At 32.7% G+C, this 23,918-nt stretch overlaps 1 protein-coding gene and 1 long non-coding RNA gene across 2 annotated transcripts in view; one reads left to right on the top strand and one right to left on the bottom strand.

Annotated features, from left to right (window-relative positions):
• The window catches only part of LOC126738546 (uncharacterized), an 85,468-nt gene that overhangs the window by 22,114 nt on the left and 39,436 nt on the right, over nt 1-23,918 (bottom strand). The window lies entirely within an intron of this gene.
• The window catches only part of LOC126738541 (nidogen), an 89,281-nt gene that overhangs the window by 38,402 nt on the left and 26,961 nt on the right, over nt 1-23,918 (top strand). Inside the window, exons 15-19 of the mRNA XM_050443913.1 lie at nt 14,791-14,946; nt 15,176-15,313; nt 15,377-15,466; nt 23,418-23,624; nt 23,781-23,888. Of these exons, the coding sequence (XP_050299870.1) occupies nt 14,791-14,946; nt 15,176-15,313; nt 15,377-15,466; nt 23,418-23,624; nt 23,781-23,888 (699 nt within the window). The remainder of the gene's footprint in view (nt 1-14,790; nt 14,947-15,175; nt 15,314-15,376; nt 15,467-23,417; nt 23,625-23,780; nt 23,889-23,918) is intronic.

Genomic DNA, 23,918 nt, shown 5'->3' with positions numbered 1-23,918 from the left:
ACAAGGTGCATTCACAAAGAAGTGCAAATATCGAAGAACTCAGGGCTAGAATTCTAAGTTTTATAAGCTAGCCTTATTAGGAAAATGGAAATATTAAGTGTGTATGAAAATATTAATGAAAGTAATGCAATCTACATAAAAAAGAGGGCAAAGTTTGATTGATGGCCATATTCAGCAATTGTGAAATATTACTATTTTAGTCCTATTTAGTTAAGGGTTTATATGTTATACAGAAAATAAATTGTATTATATTAATTTATATGTATTTTTTATTTATGTTTTATATCAAAATTTATAGCTTTTGAAAAACTATACTCTAAGCATTTTCTAACCTTAAAACATAAACAATGACTGGTAGCCTCGCAACCAAATCATAAACTTTAAACCAAAATATTTCAAAAACGCCTTAACTAAATGTTAATAATGAATAAATTTTTGCAATAAGAATAAAAAGACCTACTATTTAAAAAAATTTTTGGTGTAAATACATGGTGTCCCATTTAAGAAATGTTCTTTTATTTTTTTTATTCTTTTGTCAACACCCTGTATATGTATCATTACATTTCGCAAAAACTGCATGTCAGACTCTAAAACTTTCAAAATATGTTATTACCGTAAAACAACTGCAATTTCTTTACAGCTTATTTCGGGGATTACCAGAAGGTATGAGTATGGTAAGGAATTTTTATGTTAACATCAAAATATTATGCATTTTTTTAAATCCTACACAATATCTCTTAACTAGTACCGTAACAAGTGTTATTTTCTGCTCTCATAGTTTTTAACAAATTTAGTGGCTTATTAACGTTTTATAAGTTTATAAAATTGGTATCGTTGTAAAGCTATCTTTTCCATCTATAAGCAGAGTGAAAAGGCATTTTTCCGAAGGACTGTTTTCCCTAGGAAAATACCAAAATACCAATGCTATTAAAAAAAACTATCTATTAGTGATAAATACCAAGGTCCATTGTTAGGCAAAAGATTAGCCGTTGGAATTTGCTGAATTTCTCACGAAGTGCCGAGTGTGTGTGAATAAGAGGTACGGATTAAAAGTTATAGGTTGTGTAGTAGAGGGAATTGTACATGAGTTTATACAATTGTGTAACACGAGCAAGGGCAAATTTTCTGTTTTTGTTTTGTAATCTGACTGAAATAAGATCTCTGTCAACATGTCGAGCACTTGTGATATTTGTTCAGTCAAAATTACCAGCACACGAAAAGTAATTAAATGCCTAGAAAGGAGCTGTCCTAATGTATGTCACCAGGATTGCCTAAAGGGATATTTAGATGATTGGAAATGTAAATCATGTTCTTACTGCCCATCACAACAGTATCTTTTTGAAGAGATGCAGAAAATTTCCAAGTCGTTGGTGGAAATGAAAACTGAAATGAGTTTTGTCAAGGCTCAATTGAAGAAAATAATAGTTTAGACAAAAAATCTCAGAATGTTTGGACAAAATAAAAGCTCTTCAGAATAAATGTATCCAGCTGGAAAAAAAAATATTGCCATCAAATCGCTCCTTAATGATCAAGAACAACATTCAAGATCTAACAGTGTTGAGATAGTTGGCGTCCCTGAACTAAGGGATGAAAATGTAATCTCTCTATAGTCGTTAAGAGTGCCAGAGCGTTAAACGTCAATATTGGGGAGGATCACATAGATCACTGCTATCGTATAGGGGAGGTCCAGGAGGAAAAACATGAACCTCGTTCTATGTATGTGAAGTTCATTTCAAAGATTAAAAAGGAGCAGTTTTTTGGTGCTAAAAAAGTGAGACGGGATCTTTGTGTGGGCAATATATGTGACGGTGTGCAGGGGGTTTAAAAAAACCCGTGTACATCAACGAATCTCTAACAAAGTCTAATCGTGCGTTGTTTAAGAAGTGCCGTGACTATAAAAAGAAGGAAAGCATAAAATACTTCTGGGTGAGGGATGGAAAAATTTGTATGCGAAAAAACAACACTTCGAAGAAGTTTGTAATCTATACAGAAAATTAATTGATTGATGTTAACTGAAAATGAAGGTAAATATTTAATCGAGGTCTTAATTCTAAGTTATTTAAATCTTAGGCTATCAATCTGTTCTTCAGATTATGACGTTATTGTCTTGGCGGAGACTTGGATCCAGCCATCTATACAGTGCTTTCATTTCAAAACGATCCACCCTTAATAACTTTCTTAAAAAAAAAAAAAAAAAAAAAAAAAAAAAACAACACGTCAAATTAGATATACAGGGGGACGTTTAATTATGCATTAAATGAAGTTCTGTCAATCACCTCCTCACCTCCAGCTAAACTCACTTTAATATGTCAAATGGGAACCCCCATCGTGTGATATATCATAGTAAGCAGCATCATAGTAAATTCTCTATTCAACGGTACCAAAAAAAATGTAATCGGTAAATGTGTAAGCAAATAGTTAGCGAAAATGTCTAGAAATAATGAATATTTTATTTACGCCAAACTTTGGTATTTTAAATGAATACTTTTAGTGTGGTACCTACATCATTTTAAAATTCTTACATTTTTTATAATAGATCATCAAAACAAAAACAAGCAATTTAGAAGTTAAAATGTGTGGTAACAAACAGTACATTTAGTTCAAGCAAATTATTTATTTTTTTAAGTAAAGAATGTGTACCGTTATTTGCGAGAAAAAAGAGTGTCTTCAATTTTTTTTGCAAAAATCTTTGCAGTCTTATAACTTTGTATGTGTATTTATTTCACTTATATTTTTTGCGAAACCTACCTAATAGGTACAAAAAAACCCTGCAATACCTTACATTTTTAAGGCGTTTAAAAAGCAGACGATTTATTATTGTTAAAACTGTCTGTATTATTGTTAAAACAGTAAGTTAATAAAATGGTGTATACGCTAGCCGAAAGAATAGAAATAATTTTCCTTTATGGAGCTCAAGATCGGTGTGCTCGCAGAACCGCAAGAGCATTTAATGAAATGTATCAAGATAAAAACGTGAGCCATAAATACGTATTAAAATTAATAGGAAAATTTGAAGAGACGGGATCGATTTGCAATAAGAAAAAATATGAAAATAGAGTTGTCGATGAAGCATGCCAAATTGAAGTACTAGGACAATTTGCTATGAATTCAACTTTGTCTATACCAAAGGCCGCAAAACTAACAAATATTTTCACTGGTTCCGTACATAAAGTTTAAAAAAAATAGGTTTTTTCCTTATAAAATTTATATTCATCATGAACTCGGAGAAGATGATTTTGATAGGAGAATTCAATTTTGTGAAGTGATATGCCAGCGAATTGAGGACGATCCCCATTTATTGAAGAACATTTGCTTCAGTGAAGAATCGACCTTTTTTTTTTAAATGGCCTGGTGAACAGACAACTGTAGATACTCGGATAATCCGCATGTTTTTCGGGAAGGCCATACCCAATATCCCCAAAAAATTAATGTTTGGGCAGGAATTTATGGGAATGAAATATTCGGGCCATTTTTTTTGGAAGAAATTTTGACTGGCGAAATTTATTTAAACCTTTTAGAAAATGCAATATACCCTTCCATCATCCAATCTATGGAAATTTAAGTAGATCAACATGGTGCTATATTATTGAATGAAAATAATATACATTTTCAGCAGGATGGAGCTCCCGCGCACTACACTTTGGTAGTTCGAGAGTGGTTTAATGAAAATTTTCGAGAAAAGTGGATTGGCAGACGTGGTGCAATCGAATGGCCTGCGCGGTCTCCTGACCTAACCGCACTAGACTTTTTTCTTTGGGGCTACTTAAAAAGCAAAGTTTATAAAACCCCACCTGAGAGTATTGAGAATTTAAAAAATAGAATATTTCAAGAATGCAGAGAAATTAGCGGGCAGACCCTTGCCAATGTTCGTAAGGAGTTTGAAAATAGGCTTTTTTATTGTCTTGCTAATAACGGCGTGCATTTTGAACATTTAATAAAATAAATTTATTAAACTAATTAAATTTGTTTTTCTACCCTACCGATTTACACTTTATTTGCTTCTTGGTCAATATTTTTTTTTTTTACAACCATTGATAGCATGATGAATGCCCTTTAAAATAATGTATCACACCATGGAGTAGCCATTTGACATACCAAAGTTTGGCGTAAATAAAATATTCATTATTTCTAGACATTTTCGCTAACTATTTGCTTACACATTTACCGATTTAATTTTTTTTGTACCGTTGAATAGAGAATTTTACGCTCCTTACTATGATGTATCACACGATGGGATTTCCCATTTGACATATTAAAGTGAGGTTAGCTGGAGATGAGGAGGTGATTGACAGAACTTCAGTAAATGCATAATTAAACGCCCCTCTGTATATCTAATTTGACGTGTTTTTTTTTTTTTTTTTTTTTTTTAAGAAAGTTATTAAGGGTGGATTGTTTTGAAATTTTTGAATATTTTGATTTTTTTATCGATCAAAGATATATAGTTTATCGAAAAGATCGTGACCTAATTCGATCAGGTAAAGGAACGGGAGGGGGAACCCTGGTCACCGTCAAGACAGAAATATCATCCTAACTGTTACCCATATCGTGCAATAATAGTAACATAGAGGATATCTGGATTAAATTATCTTTTTCTTCTCAAAACTTGTATTTGTGTAGTACTTATATACCTCCAAGAATGTCATATGACACTTATAGTGAATTTTTTGATACTGCAGAAAGGTATCTACAAGGCCAAATTAATAAAATTATTATTTTAGGGGACTTTAATATACCCACTTTAGTAGATATAAAAAGTAGGAATATTTTTAATAACATAGAAAGTAGATATTTACAAATGATAAACCTGTTAGACTTGCGACAACATAATAAAATTCTCAACGACAGAAATAGGGTTCTAGATCTTGTTTTGGGCAATTTTTCTTTAACTTTAAATAGAAACGACTCTCCTTTTATAAGGGAATATTCGGATCATCCCACTTTGTTTTGCAAACTTGAATTTAGCAATACTTCTAACAACAAAACTTTAATAGCCAATATAACTATAAAAAGCCAGACTTTTTAAAATTTTACAGATTGTTTGAAAATGTTAACTGGGATAATCTAAAAAGCAGTTCTGATGTAAACCAAGTAACAAATATTTTTTACAAAAAAATATATGATATTTTGGATAAATGTGTACCAATGGCACGTGAATGTAAAAAGGATTACCTACCGTGGTTTACTAAAGAAATAATTTTAAATTTAAAAAGAAAGGAAAGATTGAGAAAAAAATATACAAAAAATCTAATAGTCAATGCAGCAAATTTCATTTATATCAGAAGTAAAAAGTGACATTAAAATTGCATATAAAAAATACATAGAGGAGGTAGAAACAAAAATAGCTAGCGACCCTAGTAACTTCTGGAGGTACACAAGTTCAACAAAGTCAGGTACTTATTCATCCAATACACCAATGTTATACACAAACCAGGAAATAATCGAGAGCAGGGATATCGCTGACGCTTTTGCCTCGCATTTTTCTAGTATTATTCAATCAGATCCCTCTGGCTACACCCTGGATTTTACTCCGGCGGTTCCTCTGACAAATGCGCTAGACATATCCTCAAACCACAATTAATTGTTTATATTACATTATAAAATGCTTAGCTTAGGACTATTTTTATATTTAAGAAATCGCTTGTAATTTATCGTTAGCATTAATATTGTGTCAAAGCCTCGGCTAATACCGTTGCTGTTCATATTTCTGTTCACCTAGTTTTAAGGCCCTTTTGTATCAATAAATGTTTTTTAAAAGTCCGTTCGTCGATATCTGAATTTAACTGGCGCTGCGAACAGGATAGTGCAATTTTACCCTTTATCGGTTTACCGTTGTGTAAAAGTGATTGTCAAATCTTAGTGCACTATCCATCAAGAATCTGAAGACATCGACCAACCCCAAGTACCGCAACCCTTGGTACTGCGACCCTTTTGGAGAAGACCAAGCCGAGAAACTGCTAAGCCGCCTACCGTGTTGTTAGGGACCTAGCTGATCCAAGTGCTGCCTTCCCAAGCATCTCATCTGGACCAGAACGATTCAAGCCACACCTTTATAGGGACTCCTTTGGTTGTGAACCTCTACTGTGCAAGCTCTATGGGTCATCCCTTGATTGTACTGTAAGTTTTTGTTTGAATTGCCATTATTTAATGTCTAGTCCATATCCGTCGCAAAAATTAAAAAACATATTAATACGAAATAGGGCATCTTTAGGATTAGTAGTTGAAAACGAAAATTCAAATATTTCTAATTTAAATAGTCAAAATATTTCCGATCAAAATAATTTAGATAGCATAAGTAACCTATTAGATAACTTAACTTTAGATTCTAATTTATCTAAACCTAATTTAAATATTAAAATGGAAAACATAAGATTCCACACTTCTCTCTTACCAACCTTCTCTGGAATTCAAAACCATTTGGAAAGTTTTATAATATCCATAGATGAATTTTACCAATTATATTTTACAATTGATGGTATTGATCAAAATAAAGTTGTTTTAGCAGCCATTAAGTCAAAGTTAATTGACAATGCTCGAGACTTTTTACTTTCTAGACCAGATTTAGATTCATGGCCTTCAATTAAAGAGGCCCTAAGGATAAAGTTCGGTGATCCTATCACTTATCAAATTTTACACCAACAATTACAATACTTTAAGATCAATAAAAATGAAAGCATATTACAATTTGTAGATAGACTCAAATCCTTTGTACAAAGAATTTTTTCTAAATTACATTGCGAAGTCTCAGATGTAAATGCGAAATTAATTTTAATTAATCAAATAGAAAAAACTTCTGTTTTAATTCTGACAGCCAATTCACCTCAGACATTAAAAACGATGTTAATGTTACAACGCCCTAATACACTTGATGATGCATATACGCATGTAATTAACTATAATATGATTGAATCACAGGTAAATTTTTCAAATCTGTCTAATGTTCATAATAACCAATTTACTAATAATAATAACCATAATTCCTATATAAAACAAAATAGCTTCCAAAGTCCCGTAAGATTACTACCCCAGAATCAACCCCCCATGACATTCCCCCAGCAACAATTTCCCAGTCAACCCATACAAATACGACCTAGACCAGTTCAAAGACATTATCCGACAAATGCTCAAGTTTTTGGAAAACCAAGAAACGTCTTCGCTCCCCAAAATCATAATAAACCTAAATTAGACCCCCCTACTCCAATGTCAATCTCCATAACTGGACCCTCTAGGCAGTATCAACAAAGAATGCCTTTTCGACAACCAAACTTTTTCCAATCATCAGGCCCCCGAAATTTTGTGTCCCAAGAGTTAACTAACATTGAGACCAACGCTAACTCTTATCCCGATGTGCCTTATGTCGAAGATAACCAGTCTGAACATTATACCGATTATTCACCCCAACATTATTCTGAATATTACGAGCCAAACCTTCAATATGAAGAAACCTCTTTCGATCCCACCTTAACGAATCCTAATGACCAAAATCACTACCCCACTTCCGAACAAAATTTCGAAATTGATAATTTCGCAAATTTTCCGAAATCAGGCCCAGATCTACCATCAACTTAAATAACGTAGCACAACAAATTGAGCTCCCATACTTTTATTTACCACAAAAGGACTTGACAATTTTAATTGACTCCGGTGCCTCCGACTCTATCATATCTCCTAAAATTGCAAACAAATATTCCGACAAAATATTTATCGAACCTTTCGAAGTAACCGCATGCAAGAACACTTATAAAGAAACCAAAAATTTAAAAATTTCCTTGCTAGAAGAACTAGGCATAAAAAACGAATTTAAAATGAGAGTACTGAATTGGCATAACGATTTCGATGCTTTAATAGGATCAAAAGATCTTAAAAACTTAAAAGCCTTGCTAGATTATGAAAGCAAAACCTTTAAGTTGGAAAATATAATAATACCCTTCTCTTTGGCTTACAATAAACCCCTCTTGCATCCGATACACAACTTTAACAATAACTTTTTAAAAATACCAGTAAATTTCGAAAACGGTGTCGCTATTTTGCCATCATTTGACATAAAAAATCATATTATACCTGACAGTTTAGTAAAAGTTGAAAATGGCTTTTGTACTATTCCCAACCCCACGCCTACCGTCCACGTAAATTTTCATCAAAGGATGAAAGTCATCCCCCAAGATCAATTTGATATACTAGACCCATCATACCCAATTTTAGAAAAATTCAACCCTGAAAACATCTTACGTTTCGATCACTTAACCCCTCTCGAAAAATCAAAAATTTTACCTTTATGTCATGAATACAAAGACATAATGTATCACGAAGGATGTGACCTCAGTTTTACCAGTCAAACCAAACATAAAATTCGAACTAAAACAGACAGACCTATCTATGTAAAATCCTTCCGACATCCCCCTCTAATGAATATTGAGATACAATCCCAAATTCAGAAATTACTAGAGAACAAAATAATTCGTCCTTCAATATCTCCGTATTCCGCACCCGTGTGGATAGTCCCAAAAAAGCCCGATGCTTCAGGCATCCAGAAACATAGGATGGTGATAAACTATACATCCCTTAACAACGAGACAATAGAAGAAAAATGGCCTCTTCCCCGAATAGATGAAATTTTAGATAATCTCGGAAAATGCACGTACTTCACGACCCTAGATCTAGCCCAAGGATTCCATCAAATAGAAATGGATCCCGATTCTATTGAAAAAACGGCCTTTACTGTCAACAATGGTCACTATGAATACCTCAGAATGCCCTTCGGCCTCAAAAATGCACCCGCTACGTTCCAACGTATGATGGATGAAGTTTTCCGTGATTACTTATACAAATTTTGCTTTGTCTACATGGATGACATAGTTATTTTTTCTAAATCCCTATCTGAACACATAGATCATATACGTCAGATATTTAAAAAAGTAAGGGAAGTTAATCTCAAAATACAGCCTGATAAGTCAGAATTCCTGAGTAAAGAGGTAGCTTTCCTAGGACACATCATTACCTCCGAGGGAATAAAACCCAATCCTTTAAAAATTGAAGTAATCCAACGTTACCCGATACCAAGAAATCAGAAAGAAATTAAAGCCTTTTTAGGGCTTGTAGGCTACTATCGCCGATTTATCAAAAATTTCGCCAAAATTACCTTTCCTTTAACGAGATGTCTACGAAAAAATACTCAAATTGATATAGAAAATTTAGAGTATAAAAATGCCTTTTCAAAATGCAAAGAACTCATATCCAATTCCCCTATCTTGCAATACCCTGATTTCGCAAAACCCTTTAAGCTCACCACCGACGCCTCCAACATAGCCATAGGCAGTGTGCTCTCGCAAAATGACCACCCAATTGCGTTCTTTTCCAGAACCCTAAATTCGGCAGAAAAAAACTACTCAACTATAGAGAAAGAACTTCTCGCAATAGTGGACTCGACTAAACATTTTCGTCCATACTTATATGGCCAAAAATTCCTAATTGAAACCGACCATAATCCCCTAGTTTGGCTTTCAAAAATCAGAGAACCCAACTCCCGATTAATTCGTTGGAAAATAAAACTAGAGGAATACAATTTCGAAATTCACTATAAAAAAGGAAAAGAGAATCTAGTAGCAGATGCTCTCTCCCGCATTAATCTTAACACTCTTGAAACAAATGATACCGATTCACAGTCTAATGTCCCAAATGTTGACAATACAGTTGCCAACTTATCCGATTTTGACTTAGCCGACTTTGTCTTTAATGAAAGATACAAAGAAGACGCTCCAGCCCAAAACATCTCAAACCCTGTTAACCCTGTCGCAAACGACGACGATTCTGACGTCACTGCACACTCCAATAATGATACAGAAGGAAAGAATATCCCAATATCAGAATTACCCCTCAATTATGCATCAAATCGTCTTGTCATCGACTACGGCGATGAATTTAAACACACCTACACTAAACCTTTTAATAAAAACCACCATTTTGTAAAAATTTCAAAAGAAAATCAGGAACAACACATTCTAAAAATTATCAAGGACATAATTAAACCAGACGTTACCTTTACTATATTTATTAAAAATGACGAATTAAAACTCGAGTTTCGAAGACAAGTATTTTCTAATCTAAATACAACCGTAAAACTAGTTTTTGCCAGCACTTACGTCCTTGACGTGACTGACCAGACTCAACAAAAGGAAATTTTAGCCAATTATCACAAAAGTAACCATAACGGTATAACCGAAACATATAACCATATTAAACAAAAATATTATTGGCCTAAACTACGAGATTCGATAACTAATTTTATTAATTCATGTGAAATATGCCTTCAAAATAAATATGAAAGACACCCTTACAAAATCGCTTACGAAGGACCCTTGCTCTCTGAAAAACCATTTAAGACACTTCACTTAGACATTTTCCAGTTTTTAAATTGTCAGTTTCTAACAATAATAGATTCATTCTCAAAATATGCCCAAGCCTATTTTATAACTGATAAAAACGCCCTTACTATTTTAAGCAAACTACGTCATTACTTTTCACATCATAACACCCCCTTAAAAATCGTCACAGACCAGGGTAAGGAATTTCAAAATAATTTATTCAAAGAATTCTGTCAACTTTTCTGTATAGAAGTTCATTACACTACTCCAGGAAATTCTTCCTCCAACAGTCCTGTAGAAAGATTGCATTCCACACTTTTAGAAAAACTAAGAATTCTGAAAATGCAAAATCCCGATGAAACCCCTCAAAATCTCATGACTTCCGCTGTCTTAATCTATAATCAAAGTATTCACTCGACAACAGGTCATTCGCCCTTTTCCATATTATATGGCCCTTACGTAAACGAACCGAACATCGATAACGACCTAACCTTATTTGAGCAATATAATGACAGACGAAAAAAGGAGTTACTACCATTCCACGAACAAATTTATAAAACAGCTTACAACAAGCAAGCTACAAACACTCAAAAACAAAATAAAAATACAGAAAAACTTCCAGAAATACTCCCAGATGATACGGTATATAAGAAAACTACCCTTAGAAATAAAATGAACCCACAGTACGTACCCCTAAAAGTATCCCAAATAGACAAAAACAAAATAACAGGTACCGCTAAGAAAAAACCAATATCTACTCATCTTAGAAAAATCAAAAGACTTAGAAAAAAATCTATACCTTTTCAGCCACCTGATCCCGACCCTGATCCTGGCCCTACTCAATCAAACGAGCCCTTGCCAAGCACTTCAGGTGCACAAACTCCACAATAATGGATATTATATAGAAGAAGTTGCTCCCTCTTTAGTAATAAGTCAATATCATACTACATATATACCCTTTAATATAAGTAGCCTTAAGTATTCGTTATCCCAATTATTTACCAATTTATTAATTATGCAACCCTCTGTAAATAATCAAAATAGTATTTTAATTAAATCACAATTTTATTTGACTTCTAAAGCATTAAATGATACATATGACACTTTCGCAAAGTTAAATGTATTTGACGAAAATAACTTAAATATTATGCAAAATCGAAAAAAACGAGGTTTAATTAACTACCTAGGAAGTGGTATCAAGTTCATTACAGGAAACTTAGATAACAATGACCTAGAGGTTATTACCCAGAATTTGCAAATATTGAAATTTAATCAGCTTGAGTCTATGCACAAAATCAACGACCTTAGTTCATTCGCAGGAAATATAATGCAAGAATTTAAAAATAATATTCACACGATTAACGAGAACTCGAAAAACATACGTAATGAAATTTCTAAATCAAATACCCAGTCTAATTTAATGTTAAATCTGCAAAGTCAATATATTCAGATTACCAACTTAAATCAATTTTTAGAAAAAATATTACGTATTTTATCTTTTGGACACCTAGAAACTTTAGATCTCGAAATTTTAACATTAAAACAAATCAATGAAATATGGCAATACTTGAAAGTTCACTATCCTAAAAATGCACTATGGCCAATTAAGCATTTATCGGAATTAACCTTAATCTGTAAAACCGGCCTTTTAATTTTAAATGAAATGGCAATTCTAGCAATTAAGATACCCATATTTGAACAAAATGTATGTAATTTAGAATTAGTTTATCCTGTGCCAAATAATGAATCAAAATTAATTATAAGTCCTAGTAAATACTATTGCAACGAACTATGGTATAGCCAATGCGAAGAAGTCAACTCACAATGGATCTGCTCTGGACCAATTGCCAATGGATGTATTTTACCCAAAAATTGTCAGTATGCCACTGTTCTAAACAATTTTAAGGTACATACCTTAACTTATAGGAATGCACTCCTATTTTGTACAAAAATCCCTGAAACAATTTATGAAGATTGCTTCCAGTTTCAGAAGATTATACTCCAAGACTGCAACCTTATTCAAAGTCAATGTGACGTAATAATTAATCAACACAAATACTCATTAGCCATCAACAATATTTCAGTCATAATTCCAAAAATTATAAAAGTCCCAAACACCAATAATTCAATCAATCTAGAAATTAGACATCTTCAAGATCCTAAGAAAATCCAAGAAGATATCATTAAACCCATACATTTCCATGACCTAGCACAACATGTTCCAATGCACAATTATGTTCTTACGACAATATCAATCATCCTTTTATGCTGCTTAGCATTGATCATCTACCATTGGCAAAAACAAGGAAGAAAGAAGGCCATCCCTTTGAGAATCCTGCAGAGACTTGTCAACGAGGACGTTGACAGAACTGAGGGTGGAGGAGACATATCCTCAAACCACAATTAATTGTTTATATTACATTATAAAATGCTTAGCTTAGGACTATTTTTATATTTAAGAAATCGCTTGTAATTTATCGTTAGCATTAATATTGTGTCAAAGCCTCGGCTAATACCGTTGCTGTTCATATTTCTGTTCACCTAGTTTTAAGGCCCTTTTGTATCAATAAATGTTTTTTAAAAGTCCGTTCGTCGATATCTGAATTTAACTCGCTTTTGTTTGTAAAGGCTATTATTGTGGAAGATATTAGGGTCGCCGTAAAAAAATTAAAACTTAAAAAATCGGTCGGGCCAGATAAGATACTACCCTATATCTTTACAGCATGTATTTTTTTTCTAATTGTGGTTGACTCTAACGGACAGGTAGATGTTATATATACTTCATTCTTGCAATCAAGGATACAGTATGTAGTATATAGAGGGTGTCCATCTCGAAGTTTTGTCGCTTTGTCAGGGATGCCTCAGGGGTCTAACCTGGGGCCATTGCTTTTCTTATGTCTTATCAACGATGTACCATTGTGCTTAAAATATTTGCCGATGATTTTAAATTTTATAGAGCAATTAATAGTATTAAGGACTGCGAACTCCTTCAGCATGATCTGAATAGAGTAATACTTTGGGCAAAATAAAACAAATCTTCTTTTAATGTTGAAAAGTGTATTACAGTACATTTTACTAGAAAAAAAGTGCCAATTAATTACAATTATAAAATGGGTACTAATGTTTTAAAATGTAAAACAGAAATAAAAGACTTGTGAGTAGTTTTCGACAATAAGTTGCATTTCGATGCTCATATTAAAACAGTTGTTAATACGGCATTTAAGATTTTAGGATTTATAATTCGTAATGCCTGTAACTTTACTAATTTGAAGACCATTACTACTCTCTATAATGTCTATGTTCGCAGCATATTGGAATATGCCTCGATTGTTTGGTGTTCATTCTATTCGGTTTACGAACAAATGTTGGAAAAAGTTCAAAAAAGGTTTTTGCGGCATTTGTACTATAAAAAACATGGTGTGTATCTGATGGATATATCTTATGAAAACCTTTTGACAGAATTTAATTTAAAAAAACTTACTTCCAGAAGAACTGTGGCCTGCTTGTTGTTTACACATAAGATCCTTCATAATAATATAGATTGTTCATTTCTTCTCGAAAAACTGCTGTTAAGGGTAAATATTCATAACAATAGAGATTTAGGAACTTTTTATATAAAAAAAACAAATACCAATTTAAGTAAAAAGTCGCCAATTTTTCGATTGTCAATGCCGCCAACCTACTATTTCATGTTGACATATTTTACGAACCATTTGGGAAATTTAAAAAAGATATATCTAATGTAGAATATTTTAAAGTTTTTTTTTTCTTTTTAGTTTTTTTTTAAGTTACCTAATGTGTTATCTGGGGGGCAAAGAATCTATTTTTTTTTTAATTTTGTAATATGTAGTGCTTACTTCCTGTGCTTAAGGATCAATTGTAATCATTTAATGGACTTTGTGTCTGTAGATTGCATAAATAAATAAATAAATAAATAAATATAATGTGGTAGGCAGTATATGTATTAATGCCGTTATTGCTGCTGGATCTTGTTTTTTGTTTTGAGTAATATTATAATATCGGTCTAAATTATACATATATAATTCTATTTTTGCAATAAATTGATTTACAGATTGCAGATTTGTATAAAACCTCTTGGTTGATCGGCATCAACCATATTAGTTTCTTAGACATATTTTTAATTTGTTTTTATTTAAGAATCTGGTTTTTCTAGAGTTTAAATTTTTTTCTACAATACTTGCTGCAACTAATAAACGTATCATTTAGTACTAAAACGATTTAAATCCAATAGCGTCTTGTATAACAACAACTGTGAGTGCACGAAAAAAAAATTTTACAATTTTCTAGTTTAGAGAGGAATAATCCTCGATCACTATGGATATTTTTATTAAAACCACCCTCATGATCCGTATTATTGATTTATTTTTATTTAAAATATCTGAAATATTATATGTGATATATAAATTTTTAGGTAATGGATTTAATTGCCAAGAAGAAAGAAAATCATGCCAAGAGCTTAATAACTGTGATCCTCATGCACTTTGCACATACAACGAGACTATTGGTCAATTTAGGTGCGTTTGTAGTCCTGGATATGCTGGAGACGGATACCATTGTGCTATTGCTAGTAAGTCTTATTAATGCTAAAATAACAGAAATATGCAGCTTGTTAAATATTTGTCGGTCCTCTGTATTTTATTTACTTGCCCAATTTTTTGAGTATTGTGCAATGAGCAATTGTTTTTCAGCTTTCGATACATTCGAAGGCCGACATCAAATAGACAGGCTGTATTTAAAATATATACAAGAGCATATTAACATACATTAATTACACAATTCACCTAATATTATTATAGCTACTTGCAGCTCAAGTAACGACTGTGCACCTACTGAAGATTGCTTGTATCAAAACGGGCGTTATGAATGCTTATGTAAAGAAGGCTATTCAAGAGACTCTCAGCAAATTTGTGTTGCAATGAGCGCCTTATGTGGAGGTAAAGATTTTAGTAACAATAAAGAAAAAAACAATAAGCTTTATGTTTATTATCATCTTTTAGGAGGATATTGCGTGGAGAATGCAGAATGTTTATATGACGAGGAATTTCAAACGTTTTATTGCTATTGTAAGCGAGATTATGTTGGAGATGGTAGGTGAAAATTAATTTAACTTCATTACGATCATAAAAAATCATAAAATAATGTTCGATAACTTCACTAACTTCACTTTTATTTACATCTTCTAAAAAAATTGAAACATCTATTAGCAATAACAATCTTCTTTCAATATTAGAAATATATGAACTAGTACATTTCCTTTCATCTGTAATATAATATGTGGTTTAATTTATCAACTAAGGTGCTGCTAGCGGAGTCTGGATATCTCTGACAAATAAACCGCAAAATAGAATATTTGTGGAGGGAACTATACTCAATTTCTATGGAGTATATAATGTATTGTTATGAAAATGTAAATACGTTAACTATTATCATAGTTTTCGTAGTGTTTTGCTCGTATTTTGTAGTTTGTAAGTTGATTTAGGGTTCAACTTACATTTACCTTCTCGCTGTACACCGCATTCTCGACTGGAACAGTCATGCCCTTTAGACTCTGTAATCTTCGAGCCACCTTTGAAAGACCATTGAATTTTGTTATGTGCAATGACTTGGGAATCATGCTTAGTTTATCTAGATAACATCATCATACTGGGAAAAACATTTGAAGATCATATAAAGAATATTCAAGATGTATTTGTGCAGCTCCGAGAGGCCAACCTAAAACTAGTCCTAAAAAATGTTGCTTATTTCAAAGTTTGATACCTCGGCCATGTTATACCAGAAAATGGTGATAAGACTGATCCAGATAAAGTCGAAGCAATCGAAAATTGACCACGGCCCACTGACAAATACCAAGTAGGAAGCTGGGTCTTTGGACATATTACAGATAAAAGAATTTTAAGAAATTTCGCTAACCTTGCAAAAGCTCTGCATAATCTCACGGAGGACAAAATGGTATTTAATTGCTTCTGACTGAAGACTGTGAAAAAGCGTTTTATAGGCTAAAAAAAGTACTGTAGACGTCTCCAATTTTAACGTATTCGATTCCTGAACCAACTTTTATTTTGCATGCAATGATGGAATTGGAGCTCTTTTTTTATAAAAATATTAAGAGCATATGATGGCTTATTCTAGTAAAACGGTATCAAAGCCAGAAAGAAATTATTGTGTGACCGGACGAGAGCTATTGGAAGCAGTAAAAGCTATTGAAAATTTCCATAATATTTGTAAGGTCAACGATTCATTATTATGAATGGCAATACTTCTCTGAAATGGCTGTTTCAGTTCAAGAACCCTGAATGACAAATAGCAAGGTGGTTTCAACGGCTTCATAAGTGTTACTTTACAATAGAATATAGGAAAGCGAACATCATCAAAATGCCGATGCTTTATCCAGATCACCTTGCATGGAAACAAGGAGTAATTGAAAGGACTTACTTATGAACCTATGGCCTTATTTATAATTTGAATTCTCGGGAAATTTCAAAGATATTTCCGTCAAATCTCAAGGATCAACGGATTTCATTGGACAAGATGAATTATTGAAAAGCATCTAAGAGAGTGCAGATGAAAAAGAAAAGATATATCTGACAGTTCTTTCTTGAAAACGGATTCCAGAAATTCTTGAAGCTGTCCATGGCGGTGCTGGCGGAGGATATTTTGGAGTTAGTAAGACCTTTGAAATTGAGAGAAAGTTTTACTGGTCGAACAGTCATGAAGATGAATGCTGGTGCCGACAGTGTGAACAATGTTGATCAAGCAAGGGCCCTAAAACTCGAACCAGAGGGAAAATGATGCAGTGCCTTATTGATGCACCTTTTGAACGAATTGCCCTAAATGTAGCAGGAGCTTTTCCTAGTAGCAGCTCAAGAAATCGATATGCTCCTGTTGGTATAGATTTCTTTTGTAAGTAGCCTGAAGTTTATCCCATTTCAAACCTAGAAGCAACCACAGTAGTTGAAGTGTTGTTCTAGAACTGGATATGCAGATTGTTACAGTTTTTTTTTTGTGAGCATAACACTTTAACTCAATGTATTTAAATTTGAAATATTTTAATATAATTTAATAAGCTTCTTTAATTTATCAAAGTCTTAGATTAGTAGTTATAAAAGTCGAAAGCAAACAGGGTTTGGGCTTATAAGAAAGGGCAATCTCCATAGAAAAATCAACCATAATTGTATAGGTTTCAATAATTATAAAATTTTGGTCAGTTTAGGAAATAACCAATTTATTGCAAATGTATTTAAATGGCAAATATATGTATAAATATATCAGAACAGAATATAGACATTAATGGACAGATATATATTTTGTTTTATAGCAGTAACTACTTATTAGAAATCAAGTTCATATTAAAGCATAATCTTGACTAGGTTGATATTGCTGCTCTTTCTTTTCACATAATTTATTGTAGGAAAAGTGTAGTGAATCTTCATTTCAATAAAATAGTAAACAAAGTAACTGTCAAACCCAAATATTGATTTTCTTCTCAAGCCCTCTTTAAGTTTTATTGTGGCTGGTACATACTTACAGTACTACTTATTTCATGCAGGAATTGTCTATATTTTCAGTAAGATTCCAAGGTTGACAGATGACTTAAACATGGTAAAATCTGGAGGGGATCCATTTCGACAGGTTTGGGTTAATGGGTCATTTTTCAGCTGAGAGTTGAAGACTTCAGCTGGTTTCGCTTTGAGCGGATTTACAAAGGAAATACCTTATCTAGGTCTGATTTTTTTTTGTGAGTAAAATTAAAGTTTTGCCGAGGGCAGTTTTAAAGAAACAGACTAGAGAGTTTTTAAGGTTTCCTGTGTTATTTTGTCATAAACATTCCAAAGAAAGGCCACATTCCAACCTAGGTAAGTTGCACATGGCACATGGTCAACTTATTCTTATAATTTTTCTTATAACCCATTAAATATTCGCATTTATTTTTATTTTAATTTAAAGTTCATAAAGACATCCAACTTTTTAAAGCGAAATTTTAATAAAAAAAAATAATTTTGCTCACCTCAGAAATTCCTCAGTTCAGTTTCTCACATGTAGTTTTGTTTTCAGGCCTTTTTCTCTTCTTCCTTTTCTCTTCCTTTTTTTTTCTTTCTTCTTCTTTTCGTATTTGTCCTCTTATGACTACCACTTGGACTTCCTCATCTATTTGTTCAACTCATCACTGATATTGTGAAGGATTTGATAGAATTTGATGGTCTGAGCCCCATCAAACACACTTGAGCTTCTTCTAGATATCCTGAAATCCATCACATAGTGTAGTACCGGCTGAATCACTTTGTCCAACTACCTCAGAAGACACTGTCCTTCCTGAGATACACCAGATGAGCCCCATGGCCGTCTAATCATCAACAAGGCGAGAACAAGGACCACAGGTATCACAGAATAATATAACCATTTAGAAGTGTAAAACAAAGGCCACACACATTACTTTTGCCATAGTTAGTACTATTTGAGTAATTTATCGCATATATATTTACTAGTTTACTTTAATTTTTGAGGCACCTTGTTGCTGTAATCTTTGTTGGGAACTGAGTATATACGTATATGCGAGGTATAGGATAAGTTGTACCATATTTATTTAACCATAAACCGCCGGTTGTTATTGTTTGATTTGTCTTTTATAAATTGCTTTTATAAACTCTAGACCAAAGTCCTATCAACATTTATTAGCTTTACTGTAGTACAGGTTGTCCGGAAAAAGGAGGCCAATCCGCCGGCCACATATAGGGTGGACGAAAATAATGCGACTTTCGTTATGCCATTTTTTAATTGGGCGCTCAGTATTCAATATACAGGGCGTCAAAATGAGAAATATAAAATCGTTTTTTTTATGTAAGTCGACTGTTTCATGAGGTATTAAATTAAAATTTGGTGTAAGGGGATTTTTTGGAACGAGAAATAGAAATCCGTTCAAGGATTTGCTATACCATGCAGGGGGCGCCACCTGCGGTATATTGCATGTGTTAAAAATACCAAAACTTTTTTGAACCCCTGTATAATAAAGTTCTAGTAAAAAAATCTGATTACCCAATCTTTTCTTGTAAAAAAAAAAATTCTTAGTAAATGTCGGCATGAGAATCCGTTTATTAGATATCTTCATTTAAAAATCTAGATATTTTCTTCAAAACAAATTGGCTGACCTCGGGCATCAGTAACTTTTTACGTAATTTTAAAGTGACAAATTTAAACGCTTCTGACGCTCTTAACAAGCTTCTCAATTACTCCTAAATCTACATTTTTTAAATAGATGTTTGTATTTGGTGTGTTTTCTTACAACTTATAAAACCATAATGGCTCATAGACCAAGAAATGTACCCTTTTTCGAAATGGCGGATATGGTTTTGATGTTTGGTAAGTTTTAAATATTATTGTAAACAGTAAATACCTGTGAATTCTCAACTAGAAAAATGTTATTCTAATGCTAGCTTAGCCGCTAGCACTATGCCCGAACCGATTTCATCCCAAAAGATTTTTTTTTTAATCTGATTAACCGCCTAAGGGAGACTGGAAGTTTCAGCGAAAGACGGTTCAACCAGGGTAAGAGGAAGAAATTTTAAGAATTATCGAAGAATCACCAACCATTAGTACTAGGGTTTTGACTGAACAGATGAGAAATATTGGGAAAATCGAGACACATAATATTTTACGGAGTCAACAACTTTACCCATTTCATCTTTAAAAAGTACAGGGTCTTTTACCCGACGATCCAGAGGCAAGACTTGCTTTTTGTAGATGGTTATGTGAAATGAATAATAGAAATGTGGATTTTATAAGGGCGATTCTGTTTACTGACGAGGCCACGTTCACGAGAAACAGCATGACAAATATCCATAACGCACATATATGTGCTGAAGAGAAACCTAGGGCCATAGTTGAGACACATCATCAAGTAAATTTTAAAGCCAATGTGTGGGCAGGTGTTATGAATAACTTTCTTTTAGGACCTGTCATTTTACCAGGTAATTTGACTGGTGATTCATTTCTGTTTCTACAATCCTGCCCGATTTGCTTGATGATTTGCCTCTAAATTTAAGACAAAATCTGTGGTTTCAACTCGACGCGACGGTCCTCCGGCTCAATTTGCTATAAATGGGATATAGGAACTATTTACATCAAGTATTTCTTAATCGCTGGATTGGTCGGGGTCGAGATGCTCCTGTTCCGTGGCCACCCCGTTCGCCCGACCTTACACCTTTGGATTTTTCAGTCTAGGGATGTATGAAAGACTTTCTGTATATGGTTCCGATTTTAAACGAGGATCATTTAAAGGAAAGAATCATTGCAGCTGGAGAGCATTTCAAGTTGAAACCAAATATTTTTCAAAGCCTTAGATTTTCTTTAATAAAGAGGGCTCGTATGCGTATACAAATGAATGGAGGTCACGTAGAACAAATAATTTAGGGTCATTATTCTATGATTTTTATTATAATAACTAATTTAGCATTAATTTAGAAAAAATTATGTACGTTTATTTTGTTAACTTCTTAAAATGTATCTAGATTTTAAAATTAAGAAATCTAATAAACGGATTCTCAGGCCGACATTTACTAAGAATATTGACTTACTTCAAAAAAAGGATTTTATATTTCTCATTTTGACGCCCTGTATATTGAATACCGAACGCCCAATTAAAAAATGGCATAACGAAAGTCGCATTATTTTGGTCCACCCTATATGTGGCCGGCGGATTGGCCTCCTTTTTCCGGACTACAACCTAACTAAAGCATTTCTTTTATGTTTATTTTGATTTTTGAAAGATAACCTGACTTTCTAAGTTAGACAAGGGACTTTTGGTGTGAGTCCATGAGTTTTAAGGTGCTTTCACACTAAAGCTGTAATTTAATAGCATATAATTTAATAGCCAAAGTAAAGGTTTCATATTTATTTTATTGTTGATTTATTAATTAATTTTTATTGTTGATTTATTAATTAAACCATAACATTTGTACATAATATTAAGGGCCAATATATTTAATTGTATTTATAAATCTCCCTGTCTGTTCTTCCTTGTGAGATTTTCTTTCAGGTTTATAGGTATAGTGCTTTTAGTAATTTCCTGTTTTCTTGATCATGGGGATTTTCTTATCCATCTGGGATAAAACAGGTGGCGCTTATATTTTATTGAACTTTTGTGGAATCCACGCCACTCTACCAAAGTGGTTAGTGCTAGTCGGCTCCCCTTTGAGAAGATCCCCTGAGCTGTCTCTATAGTCTATAGTAAGTCTCCCTCCTTCCATTGGTTCCCTTGTACCCATTTTCTAACCCTCACTTCCCATACCTTTGCTCTTCCTTTTTCCTCCCTGTTATTACCCATCCGTCAATTCAAATTTCATTTAATCCAGGTAAATAAGATAAAGTGTTAAAGTGGAATTAAAGTATTGGATGAAGTATTAAATTGTTATTAATCATAATTATCTATTATTATTATATTATTATTTTTTTATATTTAACAAGATTTGGTATCCTTAGAGAGGTACATTCAGACCAAGGAAGGAACTTTAAGTCACAAATGTTCCAACAAGTATGACAGTTGCTGGGAATCAATAAGATCCGTACAACCCCCGTAAACCCTCAGTCTGATGGAATGGTTAAAAGAATTAATCGTACACTTGAAACCTATTTGAACATTGTGGTAAACTCTAAACAAAATAACTGAAATACCTGTATATAACCATTCTTATGGGCGTATACTTCTTCTATCCACGAGTCTACTGGAAAAAGACTGGCAAAAGTTGTCTTTGGTGATGAACTTCGTTTACCTTTGGATATTACTACTGGAAGATCCGACAAAACTTGAACCCTTGGCTTGTCGACCATCTACAACAGCATTTGCACATGTTCTCTGAAGAGGCATGAGATATACTTTTTACTCGTATTTTGTAGTTTCAACTAGTATTAACTAATCATAGTTAAGGTTATTTAGGGTTTGGTTGGTTGAGTTACGTACTTTTAGTTTATTATTTTCATCTATAATGTCTAGTTTTTAAGTAGAGCGCCCTATTTGGGCCCCAATTTCGGTTAATTAAATTAAATTCTTGATAATCCCTGTTTTTTATATTTTCCATTGGCAAAAACAATGTAGAAAATTCTAATCATCTCTAAATGATTGCATGGGTCTTTAAAAGGGATCGTGTTTCGTGACGTTTTAATCAGTTTGATTAGTTTTGTTGTTTGTCTTGAAAACCATTAAACGATAGTCAATGCAAGTCAGGTTAGACTTTTTTTGACGTTATAAATAACAGTGTGTTCCTGATATAAAAGAGTATTTCTAAAGTAAGTGTGTTCCTGAATTTTATTCCAATATACTGGGTGACTGATGACCGATATTACATTAAGTTTATATAGAAAACGGGACATAGTTTTTTTCTGAACTTTTAGTTATTATGATAAAACTCTTTGATTTTTTCATCGTAGCTGCTTTAATTTAAATGTAGCAGCAAATTCAATTTTCTAATTTCTAAGTGGAAATAAATCTTTATTTTATTATATAATAATAGCATTTTTAAATATAAGATAGAAATCTTGTTTTTTTATTGAATTTTATTCATTCAAATTCCGAAAAGTTTTAGAGTTGAGTGTATTTATTTATAAAAAACATAAGCTTGAGAAAAACGTTTTTGTTCTCTGGTAAATGTTTATATATAAACTTTATAATTACTATATGAACTATAACTTTACAATTATTATTGTTGTCAACTGAAGCAAGTTGGATGCGACACTCTAAATAACTGTGGTCTTCACGTCAGTACCCAGAATAAGTATATGTTTATGTCTGAATATAATCATGGATTCTTATTCTTTCTCAGTAAATTTAATTTTCCGATTTCTAAGGGGAAATAAATCTTTATCTTATTATATATTAATATTTTTAAAAGGTAAAATTCTTGTTTTTTCATTGAATTTGTTTTTCATTAAAATTCAGAAAAGTTTTAGAGTTGAGGGTATTCATTAATAAAAAGTCATAAGTTTAAGTAAGCTCTTTTGGTACTGTGGTAAATAACTTTATATCTAAAACCTTACATTTATTGTTGTTAGGTATTACTAGTTGTCAGCTAAAGCAAGTTGGATGTGACACTCTAAATAACTGTGGTCTTCATGCCAGATGTCAGTACGAAGAACAAGTTTATACCTATGTCTGTAAATGTAACCCTGGATTCTTTGGAGATGGATTTAATTGTTTTGCTCAGAAAAATTGCCTCACTGAGCCTACTCTGTGTGATAGAAATGCTTTTTGTTCTTCAGGTACATATATATTAATTGATAAGTTAAATTAACATTGAAGAATTTTAAACCAACTTTAAATTAAGTTGGTTTGGTTATATATATAACTTACCTTTAACTTTTATTCAGTAAAATAATTTATACTGAAAACTTGACAACTTTAATTACATTTTATAGACGCTGATAGAAAATATGTTTGCCAGTGCAACCAAGGATTCATAGGAAACGGAAGTTCCTGTAAACCTATTTCTAGGGAAGAAGGAAACTTCTTATTACTTAACCAAGGTACGGAAACAATTTATTAGTAGTTACTTC

The sequence above is a fragment of the Anthonomus grandis genome, chromosome 7 (assembly GCF_022605725.1).
Source record: "Anthonomus grandis grandis chromosome 7, icAntGran1.3, whole genome shotgun sequence".
Taxonomy (NCBI): domain Eukaryota; kingdom Metazoa; phylum Arthropoda; class Insecta; order Coleoptera; family Curculionidae; genus Anthonomus; species Anthonomus grandis.
This window is presented reverse-complemented; position numbering and strand designations above follow the sequence as displayed.